General features: G+C 37.3%; 1 protein-coding gene across 1 annotated transcript in view; it reads left to right on the forward strand.

Moving 5' to 3' along the window:
• Window positions 1-13,091, forward strand: part of Soat1 (sterol O-acyltransferase 1) — a gene marked incomplete in the record, with an annotated part of 64,316 nt that overhangs the window by 4,960 nt on the left and 46,265 nt on the right. The window contains 1 exon segment of the mRNA XM_013521162.1: window positions 6,543-6,665. Coding sequence (XP_013376616.1) covers window positions 6,551-6,665 — 115 coding nt within the window.

A 13,091-nucleotide genomic window follows, 5' to 3' on the forward strand; every position in this document is an offset into this window, starting at 1 on the left:
TTTTTTTCACCCTAGGACTTTGCACATGCTCAATAATTGTCCTACCACTAGACTACCACATTCTCAGCCCTGTGCCTTTTTAAAAAAACATAGTGTCAAACTTTTTTTTTTTTGAGACAGGGTCTCGCTGTCATTGAACTCACAGCAATCCTCCTGCCTCAGCCTCCAGTGCTGTGATTGCAGGGGCATACCACCAGGCCTGGCTTAAATTCATTAAAATAGCCCCTAAAATCCCTTGATCTTTTGTCTGTGCCCTTCCATGTATTCTATGGTCTAGCCTTACTCCTTCTTTTTATGATTTAAACTAGATTGTGGGAAACTTTTCCTGTTGCCTCTAAGTTCTGTTGGGTACCAAGCTTATGGTTCCTTCCATGTTCTGTGTATATCTTAATCACTGTCCAGTAAAGCCACTGTTACAATTTTTCTTTGGTATCTTTCTCTCAATTTTTCCTTTGAGAACTGCATTGCGTGTACCTACCTTTGTACAAATTGCCTGCACCTGGCGTATGTTAGATCTCAATAAATTGTTGGAATTAATGCCATCCATCACCAAGGTCTATACTTCATCTTAAGTTCTTTTTTTTTTTTGTTTTTTTGTTTTTTTCTCCGGTACCGGGAATTGAACTCATGACCTTACGCTTGCCAGGCAGGCGCTGTGCTGCTGAGCTAAATCCCCAGCCTCTAATCTTAAGTTCTTCATAGAGTGCTCCTTTTTCTTTTTTGTGTGTTTTTGCACCTAGAAAACTTCTGTTTCTTCTTTGAAGTCTAGCACTGATGTCACTTCCATCTTGCCCTTCCTAAAGGGTTTATTATGACTTCTTTTGCCATGTGCATGCAAGTATAACAGTAGAATAGATTTTGAAGTGTTAAAACATTAGCTAAAGGAACATCATGGAAGAATGAGGTGCTTAGTATCACTGAATTTTTAGATAATTGGCACATATGTTTTGAGTGTCAGAACTGAAAGAAAACAAAAAACATTTCAATGCAAATGAAATTTTTTTTCACCCTTGCTATTTTTTTTTGTTTTGTTTTGTTTTGTTTTTCCCGTATCGGGAATCAAACTCACGACCTTGCGCTTGCCAGGCAGGCACTCTGCGGCTGAGCTAAATCCCCAGCGCCCCCCCTTTTTTTTTTGAGACAAGATTTCAGTATGCAGTTTAGGCTGGCCTTCAATTTTCTGTGTAGCCCAGGCTGGCCTTGCAGTGATCCTCCTGCCTCAGCCTCCTGAGTGCTGGGATTTTTGTGCGCCGCCATGTCCAGCCTGTCCGATTGCATCCTATTTAAACTACCAAACCCATTTTTTAGATAGGCCAGGTTTATTAAAATTTGAACTTAAGCTAAGGTCAGCTTTGTTACATTCGTGTGCTGGGGAACTGATAAGAAACATAATCCCTTTTGATCTAACCTCTTTTAATGCTGGTTTGCTTTTCAGTAGAAGAGTCTCAGGTTTGAGAGATTTTCTAGTGTAGTGAAGGGCATGGCATTGTTAATTGTTTTTCAAAGTCTTGGGTAAAGTTATGATGGGTCCTGAAAGGCTGATGTTGATGAAGTCTTAAGCTGTTTTCCTTCCTTCCTTCCTTCCTTCCTTCCTTCCTTCCTTCCTTCCTTCCTTCCTTTTGTGTGTGGTACCAGGATTGAACTCAGGACCTTGCACTTGCTAGTCAGGTGCTTGTTGGACTAAGCTATATACTCAGCCCAAGTCTTAAGCTTTAGAACAGATCATTTTAAGGGCCTGGGATGTAGCTCAGTGGTAAAGCATTGGCGTACCTTCAGTGAGCTACAGATACAGTTTAAATTTCAAAGAAGGCAGTGTTCTCCCTGATTATTTTGTGTCTTTATTTTTGAGGTGGAGTCTGACTATGGAGTCAGATTATGCTGCCCAGGTTGGCCTTGAGCTCTTGGGGCTCAGTGATCCTCCTGCCTCAGCCTTGCAAGTGCATAGCTGGTATTAGTAATTGGGACTTCGGGCCTGTGGCACTGTACTTAGTAATTGTCGTATGTGTTTTGTATGTATTTTTTAGTATTAACGTAAAGTTGAAAAAGTAAAGAACTTCAGTTCCAATTCATATTAGACCATTAATGATTGCTCAATGAATATAGAATGAGCAAACTTCTTTTTCCTTTCTTTCGTTTCCTTCTCCCACTCCTTTTCTCCCTCTCTCCTCCCCCTCTTCCCCTTACATTATTTAGTGGTGCTGGGGATTACACCCAGGGCCTTGTGTATGCTAGGCAAGCATTGGTATCTGAACTATATCAAAAGCCTAGAACCTTGTTTTATATCCTTAACGTATGCAAAAATACTTGGTAACTATTTATTAATTAGTTCAACAAACTATACAGTATTAGGTAGAGAATGTGTTCTGGGCACAATTTTAGATAAAATAACCAAGAGGGAATTCTACTTTTCATGTGGATTATAGACTTGAGGAGTAGGTGGAAAATAGTGCAGTATAAACTATACAGTATTAGGTAGAGAATGTGCTCTGGGCACAATTTTAGATAAAATAACCAAGAGGGAATTCTACTTTTCATGGGGATTATAGACTTGAGTAGGTGGAAAATAGTGCAATATATTAGCTAATATGTCTCTGAAGAAAACTAGGGTAAGAGAGTGAGAGGAACAAAGTTATAGGGTGTTTATTTTAAATAGTACAGATAAGGAGGACTTGGATCAATGAAGGAGAAACCCTTGAGGGTGTCTGGGGGAGATGTTCCAGGCAGGGGGAGTACTGTACCAGAGGTCTTTAAGTGGGAACAGCTGAGCTTGTTGAAGAAATGGCAGAAAGGGGCTTGGAGTATAGTAACTCCATAGTGGGAGACTACTTGGCTGGTATGTGGAAGGTGCTGGATTTGATCCCAGTGCTGGGGGAAAAAAAAGCAATGCAGAAGGTCTAAGAAACTAGAATAGAGTGAATGAGAGAATAATAGTAGGTGATGAGGATGAGAGTGGTGAGAAGGGCAGATAATGTGACAGTTATTAGACCATGGTGAGGTTTAAAATTAGTGTATATTATTCCTCTTTTCTTGTTTTATTACCTTGTTCTGTAGTATTTATCTCCATTTTCTAGATGAAGAAACCAATTCAGAGATTGGGGGATATATTCAAGGACACCGTCGTATGGCAGAGCAGAACTTTAACCTCTTGAACATTGGCATTCTGATGCTCTTCCACTATATTACAATTCTCATTTCCTATAGGTAGAGAAAATCAGGGCTAAAGATAGTACTGTAAACTATGATGTATGAGGTAAATATTTTGTTAGGAGAAATAAGTTTCTCTTTGGCATACTTCTAAAATAAGCAAATTAGGCCCGGTGTGGTGGCACACGCCTGTAATCTCAGCATTTAGGATTGCTGCAAATTTAAGACCAGCCTGGGCTACAAAGTGAGCTCAACTCCAGCCTGAACTGCATAGCAAGACCCTGTCTCAAAAAGATAAAAACAAACAAACAAACAAAATAAAATAAGCAAATTAAACCTTTCTGGCACTGTGACTGTGCAAACTCAGTACAGTCTAATCAGTAACAGTTTTCTGAGCTGATACACTGAACCAGAACAAAGTAACTGTTATAGTTAGCCTATGTAGCTTTCTTTGTGTGACAAAGGTTTAATTGTCAGTTTCACTTATTGAAATATTTGAAGTAATTTGTACATAATATCAAGAATCTAGGGGATCTCTCACTCACCACCAGTTAAAAATAGTGTTGTAGGATGTGCAAAGATGTTAACAGTAAAGTGATGTGCATTGATATCCTCCCAGCATATGTTTTTCCCTTGATTCTGCAAGTTTAGAGCATTGTATCTTACTACTTAGAATGATTAGTGATGGCATTAATTGATACAGTGACTTCCTGTCCTAATACATTCTTGCTGAGCTCCAGGTACTTTTCACAAGATTTTGAGAATTTGTGTGTTTGTGTGTGTGTGTGTGTGTGTGTGTGTTTTGTACTGGGAATCAAACTCAGGACCTTGTGCTTGCCAGGCAGGCTCTTATGCCGCTGAGCTATGTGCCTGGCCCAAGATTTTGGGAATTTGAGAGAAAACATAGCCCTGAGAAATGGTGCAAAGTGCAGTGGAACCACAGAGATGCTGAGAGGAGAGGTGATGTCTAGGGAACCATAGCATAGGAGGTGTGTTGGAGGCAGTCTAGTGATTAGGCAATAAGTTGTGGAATTGTCTTTGTTGCCCATTCACTTCTGCTGTTAGAGCATTATGGGATTTGGGACAGGTTATATTATTTCCTTAAACTATATTGTTCTCATTTATAAAGAATAATATCTGTCTAAGGTTGTAAAGATTAAGAAAGCATAAAGGGCTCAGTGGTACAGTGGTTGGAAGATTACATAATAGGTGCTCATTAAATCAGTACTATTTTTGCTCTCAATGCTGATGCCTTTTATTGAGTTTAAAATACTTAATACATATAAGGCACATAAGAGCTCAAAAATGAGCTGTTATAGTTCTACTTAGGGAAACATTGCACTGTACTATGCTGTCTGATAGGGCTTGGATAATAGTGTTTATTTTTTTTGAGACAAGGTCTCGCTGTGCAGTTCAAGTTGGGTTAAGATAAAGGAAACTTAAGTCATGTCATTCTCAGGAAAATGGAGACCATCGTGTTAAGTGAAATTAGCAGACTCAGAAAGTTGAATATCACATGGTTTGCTTTTATATGAGAAACCTTAACAAATAAATAAGGGAGAGATGACAGGAAACTAGAAAATAGACTTTTGGGAAAGGGTAAGGGTGAGAGAGTATGGAAAGGGAGAGTGAGATTGAAAATGATCAAGGTGTGTTACATGTATGTACTGATTTCCCAGGACGAATTTCAGTATTCTGTATTACTAATATGCACTTAAAAAGGAATGAGGGCTATGTCTAAAAAGGACCTTTGAAACAAGCTAGTTATATACATAAAGGCTAATTTTTTCAGCTTTGTTGCAGTATTTTTTACTCAGAAAATGCTTAATGTGATTAAAGTAAAACAAAAGGAAGATAATATGTCATCACTCGTTACCTATCTTAAACGTAATGGTGGTATTCTAAAATTCACCTAAACTAGCTGCATACGTAGTTCAAAGCATTTTTTTTAAAATTAATTTTATTGGTACTTTTTTTGGTTTTTCAGTTCTTTTTGAAACAGGGTCTCACTGTAAGGTGCAGGCAGATCTTGAACTCACCATGTAACCCAGGCTGGTTTTGAATTTATCAGTCCTCCTACCTCAGCCTCCTGAGTCCTGGGATTACAGGTGTGCACCATCACACCTGACCTTACTGGTACATTTTTGACATACAAAATCATCATGTTCATCATAGGGAGTTTGTGCCTGTGCATAATATATCTTAATTCCCCTCTCTTCCCTTCAATCCATCTTCCCCTCTCCATTTATAAAACTTTGTTTCTGTTGTTTCCTTCTATTCTTTTTTAAAAATCCCTATTCCCTTTCTTTCTTCCCCCCTCCAATGTTGCTCTTCTCAGTTGAACATTTTGTTTCTCCTTCCCCATATCTATCCTCTGTTTTGGTCCTTTTTACCCTTTGGGTTTCTCACACAGAAAAACACTGCAATATTTGAACTTGCATTATTTCACTTAAAAGTGTGTTCACAAGGTGCATCCATTTACTTAATGTCTCAAGTTTATCCTTTATGAATATATATCATATGTTCCTTATATATAAAACCCACATTTTCTTTATTCATCTGCTGATGGGGATATGGGCTGTTTCCAAGGTTTCACTATTACAAATTGTGCTGCTGTAAATATGGGTGTGCATAGTATTGCTGTGGTGTGATGCTTTTAATTTTCTGGAAAATAACTGGAAGGGGAATAGCTGGGTACATGGAACCTCTAGTTTTAGTTTTTTGAGGAATCTCCATACTGATTTCCATAGTGGTTATGTCAGTTTACACTCACACAGTGGGGAAGGGTTCCTTTTTCCCCAGAGCCTGGCCAACAGTTGTTATTGGTTGATCTCTTGATGAAAGCCATTCTTTCTGGTGTCTGATGGAATCTCAGTGTTGTTTTAATTTGCGTTTCTCAAATGACCAGTGATGTTCAAATCTTTCCTTAATTTTTAAGTTAAACTTTTCTTTCCTTTTTGATGGTGCTAGGATTGAACCCAGAGCCTTACACATACTAGCAAGCACTATATATCTGAGCTATATTCCCAACCCTATTTTAAAAATTTTAAATGATAGATACATAATAATTGCATATATTTATGGAATACTGTTTTATTTTGATACATGTATACACTGTATAAAATCAAATTTAGATAGTGTATCCATCATTTTAAATGCACATTGCTGCTGGGCATGGTGGTGTACCCTTGTAATCCCAGCACTTGGGAGGCTGAGGTAGGAGGATCACCGTGAGTTCGAGGCCAGCCTGAGCCACATAGTGAATTCATGGCCAGCCTGAACTGCATAGCAAGACCCTGTCTTTCTCACACACACACATATATATATCTTTGTGTTGGGAGCATTCAGAATTTTTTCTTCTAGCTGTTGTTCAATGCTTTTTACATCTTCTCTCCTAGACTATTCAATGGTGGGTAAAGAGATGTCTCCCAGAAAGCGGCTGTCGAAGGCCAGTGAAAATCTTGAGAAAGATGAAGACCAGAGAAACTTTCCGGAGGAGTCACTAGAGACACATAGAAATGGTGAGGCTTTTAATTTTTCTGAGATGAATTAATGAACAGTTTCAGTGTTCTAGACCAGAGATTGCCATCTTTTTAGTTCTGTTTATTATAAATGAATATTGATTGTTTTGTAGTGATAGTTTTATATATAAAGAAATTAGAAAAAAGAAATTAGAAAACAAATCCTTTCTTGTTAAATAATTTGAGGATTATATTTTAGACACTGTTCTTTGATTCAGCTGCCTGAACTACCAGTACTACCTAATTATTACTACTAATAGTACCTAATTTTGTGTGTGTGTGTGTGTGTGTTTTGTTTTTTTTTCTGGTACCGGCAGTTGAACTCATGATCTTGCACTTGCCAGGCAGGCGCTGTGCCACTGAGCTAAATCCCCAGCCCCCAGTACCTAGTTATTGAAGAACTGTTATATACTGGAGCTATAGCAGTGATCAATACTGATGTATTTGACTTTATGTAGCTCCATGTTAGGTAAATGACAAAACAAACTCCTAAAATTGTATACCTAATTAGATTTTTATAAATAAGTATAATAATCTCATAATGAAATTACTAATTACTCTCATTAGATTTAATGGGTAAAAATGAGTAATTTGCAAGTTACCTAACATAGTTATTAATGAGGTATAAGTTTAGAGGGGAGAGAGAGATTAGGGAATTTTTATCTTATATCTAGGTTTTCTTAGTACAAAAATACAAAGAGGGTGACACAGTGCTTGTTAAGGTCAGTGCTTTTGATTAAGAGTGGTAGACTTGTAAATGCAGCCCTTATGTCATCTATTATATCAGGATATTTATTTTTGCAATGACATTTGTCTAGGTTTTATACCAACAGGGATTTGCAATTTGAGCCTTGTTTGCTTAACAAATAGGGGTGGACCTTTCGGAGACAGGTGTCCTCGGCATCCTGAAACTTCTTTTAATAAAGAAACATTCTTTTGCTTTTCCTACTTAAATTTAATTGTGATAATCAGCTTGATACCACCATTTTGGCATACTGAAGTTTACTGACTAGACTCTTAATGGTATTTTTACTGCAAAAGGTAAGTTCTAATGTGATGTAAACAGTGAAATTTGTACAAAGAAAGAAGAGCAAACATTGGAGAGAAATACTTTTCTTTCATGGGACTTGGTGACAAATTGACTCCCTTGCCTGGGTTCCTACATGTTAGAAGCTTTCTGTTTTTCCTTCCAGTTCTTGGAGGCAGAAAAATTATTTTTATTAAAACTTTCTATCACCACATATGATCTCTTTATGTCCCAACTTAACAGAAGCTTTTAAATTACTCTTAACTTCTATGTATGTTCAGTATTCCTTATTATTTTAATTCATTAAGTTTTCATCATTTTGGTTTCAGTGCAGATGTTAAAAAATCACATTGTTTAGCTTAAATTAGGAAATGCAACAGACTGCTACCCCCACCGTGGCTTATGTAACTAATACTTATTGAAAAAGGTGTGTTTCTCCATTCATTTTGACATTTTTCAGTTTAAAGAGTCAGTGGATGGGTAAAATGTGACGTTTGTGTAACAAAATTTGAAGGATGTCAGGCCAGGCAATGTGGCCTGCTAAATAGGCCTATCTGGAAGCTTGTTAGAAATGCCTCAACTCATTTATTTAAAGATCATTTTATTTTACTAAGTTTCCCAGATGATTCATAATTCAGGCTAATGGACAAGACATAGCTTATTGTAGCCCTTCTTACCTGGGGTGTATGTGAAAATCTGTGGATGAGGATATCATTTAACAAACAATAACTTCTTGGATCCCACTGAAATAAATCAGAATCTTCCTAGGGAGGACCCAGAAGTGTAAGGTTTGAAAGAACTTGATAGATTCAAAACCTTTTGAGACCTCATTTTCTTTAAACTTAACTTGTGTTGCATAATTCTTGGATTTTTAATCTGTGATATATAACTCAATAATTTATGGGTAGGATGACTTTATGTCCTAATTTGGCTAATTTGACCTCAGTTTTAACCTCTGCCCAATGTAATTATTTATTTATATTTTCTACATATGTCTTTATTTTGAAAATTTTTTTGGCTTTTTTGTGGTAGGGTCTTGCCATGTAGTTCGGACTGATCTCGAATTACTCAGTAGTCCTGCAGTGGCAAGCAGAAACACCAAAGTGACACCCAGGATTTGGAGGCAGATTTATGTGTGTCAATGGGCACCGATCAGGATCATTCCCAGACTATTAGGCCCCGATCTCTGGTGGTCTAGGGCTTTTATCTGATGCACAAGCAGGAGGTACAAAGGTGAGACAGAACAGCTTGGTAGCTCTTCTGAGTAGCTAGCAGGGTGAGATCGTCAGTTACAAGGGTAGTTTAATGATCATCAGTTTATGAAGCTTGGTACAATGGTACAATCAGGCATTCCATATGTTTGATTACCCTCTTACCGTCACAGGGGTCAAGAAAGTAATTACAAAGCCATGAAGCAGTTACAGAGCTAGGCAGTTTCAAAAGAGCAGAGTTTTAAAAACAATTTCTCTTGGACCATTTTCCATTTTTCCCTTTCAGTCCAGGCTTACCTGGAACTCTCAGCAATCCTCCTGTGCCAGCCTCCCTAGTGCTAGGAGTATGAGCATTCGCCGCCACACCTGGCCATCAGCATACATCTTTATTTGGGTAGTGTCCCCTTTCATTCTCAGAAGTGTCTGTTTTGTTAAATTATACATCACCCAACCTTGGCAGGAGGAAGTCAGGAGATAGGGCTTGAAGTGTTACTGTGTATGTACTCATTGACTACCTACTTATGTGGGTGACCTTGGGCAAATCCTACAGCTTGTCAGTGTTTGTGCAAAACCAAGGGTAGGAAATCCGATGTTTTTTGGTTTTTGTGTTTTTTTAGTATCTAGCACTACATTCCTTAAGATCTTGTCTTCTTGTTGATAGTGCTGCCTGCTCATTATTCCAGATCCAGAGGTAGCTTTAGAGTTCCCTGCCAGATATCACCTGAGAGTTATAATTTACATAAAATTCTCTAATTTTTCTATCAGAAATTGACTCTGATTTTTTTAGTTCTTCGAGACAGGATCTTGCTATGTAGGTCAGGCTGGCCTTGAACTCATTATGTAGCCAAGGCTGGCCTTGAAGATGCAGCAATCCTCCTGTCTCAGCCTCCCAAATACTAGGATCAGAAGTGTGTGCCATCATGCCCAGTTGTCTCTTGATTGCAAACAAGATAATTTGATGATATAAAAGTTTGATGTTAATTAGGCCGGTTACCACATAGTTGATACAGGTGTGGTGATAAAAGAATAATAAGTGTAAGTTAACTGTAGTTAAGTCATATAGTCCCAAGATTATTGTGAGATGAATAAAATTCTGCGTATCACTTCTTTGTTTTGGGACAGGATCTCCCTGTATAATTCCAGCTGGTCTTGAACTCATGGCAATCCTCCTGTTTCAGCCTCCTGAGTGTTGGGCCTACAGGCATGTGCCATCATGCCCAGCAAGTGTATATAGCTTTTTAAAGGTTATAAACCCATTGTGATTGTTTTGCCCATTTATTACTTCTGTAGATTACCTGTGAAAACTTTAAAATCTCAGTCTGTTGTCCTTACGCTGAATACTTCAGGGCTATTTCCTCTTTCATTAGTCCTTGTTCAAGAAATACAAGATGGTGTAGTTCCATTTTAAAAAATCGCTGAAATATGCTTGTAATTGTTTTAATTTAAAAAGGAGTATGTCCTCACTGAAAACTTCAGACACTATAGAAAGTCGGAGACTGTATGGTACTTCTTCCCTCAAGCGTGTTACTTTGTTTTCTACCTGTGAATAATATTTGAGATCTCTTTTGTATTTGTGTTCTCTGTACTTAATAAATCTAGAGATCTTTTCATTTGATATAAGTAGGTGAAATTCTTTTAAATGTCTGTGTGGTATTTCAGTTATAAACATACTTTTTTTTGTCTTTTTGAGACAGGGTCTCATTATATAGTTCTGACTGGCCTTGAGCTCACTTTGTAGCCCAGGCTGGTCTTGAACTCACAATAATCCGAGTGCTGGGATTACAGGCGTGCGCCACCACGCCCAGCCACAAATACTTGCTATACTTGTCTCTCATACATGGACATTTAGGATTTCAGTATTACAGATGGTACTACAGAGATCATCCTTGAAATAGTGTCATTGCTTACTTGTGCAGGTATTTGCTGAGTACGTTCTTAAAGGCGAAACTATTGGGTCAAAGTGTTTTTGCATTTCAAATTTGAATGTTACCAGATTTCCTTCCAAAAATGTTACACCAGTTCATACTGTCATATATACTATTTCCTCTAACTTTTGGTGATATCAGCTTTTCAATTAAAAAAAACAACTTTGCTAATTTGATGGTGAAAACAGGACATTATTATACATTATATTTATTTTTTTGGTGGTACTGGGAATCAAACTCATGACCTCATGCTTGCTAGGCAGGTGCTATACCACTGAGCTATATCCTTGGCAATATATTTATTCTAAAAAATGGTGAGGTGGGGAGTTTTTTTCAAGTATTTATTGACCATGTTTTCATTGACTTTTTTTTTGTTTTTATTTTTTGAGATGGTGTATGTAGTCAGGCTGGCCTTGAGCTCACTATGTAGTCTAGGCTGGCCTTGAACTCACAGAGATCCTTCTGACTCAGCCTCTCAAGTGCTGGGATTATAGGCATACACTACCATGCTCAGCTTGACTGTATATTTTTCTCTTTAAAATTCCTGTTCATATCTTTTGCTCATTTTTATTCCCTATCTGGTGGTTACTGTTTTTAATTTTTAAGAGATTTTTCTGTATTAAGAAAGTTAATCCTTTATCATGTCCTACGACTATTTTCTAACTATTTGTTCTTTTACTTTGCTTATGTGTGTATGCTTTGCCATATTGAATTTTTGTGTAATCATTTTATTGCTTTTAGTTTTTTTGGTCATGCTGAGAAGTCTAAGATTATGATAAAGAAATAGAATGAGGGCTGGGGATACAGCTCAGTGGTGCAGTGCCTGCCTGGCAAATGCAAGGCCCTGAGTTTGATTCCTGGTAACCCCCCCAAAAAAGAAAACAGAATGAATTTTTTATTTACTCTTACGATGTTTTATATTCAAATACTTGGTCCATATTTTGAATAGTAAGTTAGGGGTCTAATTTTAATAGTCTTACAAATGGCTAGCCAGTTATTTATTGTGTTTATTAAATCTCCATTGGGCCTACAGTTGTAGTTTAATCCTCAAGCATGGCAAAAATAAGTAAACACATAAATAAATCTTTTTGTGTGAATATTTATAACTTAATCTTTATATCTAGTTTAGATTTCATTTCTATATAGTAGTGCAGTTGTGATTAGTTGAGAATTTTGTAAGGTATTTGAGGTCAGTGAACCATTAAAAGTGAACCATGTGGATTCTCTTGTCTTGTCTTTCTTTAAAACTGACAAAAGACTGACTCTCAAGGAATATTCTTGAGGCTAATCCTATGGACATGAAAATGCCTTTCAAATGCCTCTTTCAGATTATTTGTCTTTTCATGGAGAGCAAGGTAAGGCTGGCTACAGGTACTTTAAGACATGGTCAGTGAGAGTGTTTTAGAAAATAATCAGGATTTTCAAATGAATTTGGGCTTTTTTACCCAATAAGATCCTGCTGCTAGTCAGTGTCTCTGCATTAGCTAATTCTGTACCTGCTACAAATAGACAAAATGTTTGTTGAAAGAACTGAAACTTGAAATGATTATTAGTCACTCCTTTTTACCCCTTAGTCATCTTTAGGAAGATAGTTACTGTAAGTAGGCCTGACTTGATTTTTTTTTTTCCTTTTTCTTTTTAAATGCTGCGTGACTAATGGGTCAAAAGACATGAGTTTCCAGTTTATAAAGAAAACCAAACCAGAATAAAAAGGTTGAAGGAAAAGGAGAGGAGTGGGAAAAAACAAAGAACAATTAAGATATAGTACAGAAAAAAAAAGACATGGGTTTCCATAGGCCGTTAACTGGTCATGTGACAGTGTTCAAAATACTTAATGTCTTTGAATTCTGGTTTACTTTTAAGATAGAAATGAAACTGACTATCTTGATTTTTCTCACTGGGTTATAAAGATTAAATGAATTGACTATGATATATACTTTATTTTTAAATATATTCTTATTGATAGGTACAATGTACAGGTCAGAGCAGGGTTACTGTCATATCTTTTACCTCAAATATATATGTACTTTATGTATGTTAAACTTTGTTGGAAGTTTAAAGATGAAGATTTAGCAATTTGGAGACCAGAATGATCTCAAAGAAAAGAGTTGCAGAAATGGGTTAGAAAGCCCGGCTTGGTGGTACATGCCTGTAGTCCCAGCACTCTGAGGGTGAGGCAGGAGGATGACTGAGAGTGTGAAGCCAGCTTGGGCCACATAGTGAGTTCAAGGCCAGCCTGAACTATATAGCATGACCCTGTCTC

Source organism: Chinchilla lanigera, unplaced genomic scaffold, assembly GCF_000276665.1.
Source record: "Chinchilla lanigera isolate Chin_1 unplaced genomic scaffold, ChiLan1.0 scaffold00005, whole genome shotgun sequence".
NCBI lineage: Eukaryota > Metazoa > Chordata > Mammalia > Rodentia > Chinchillidae > Chinchilla > Chinchilla lanigera.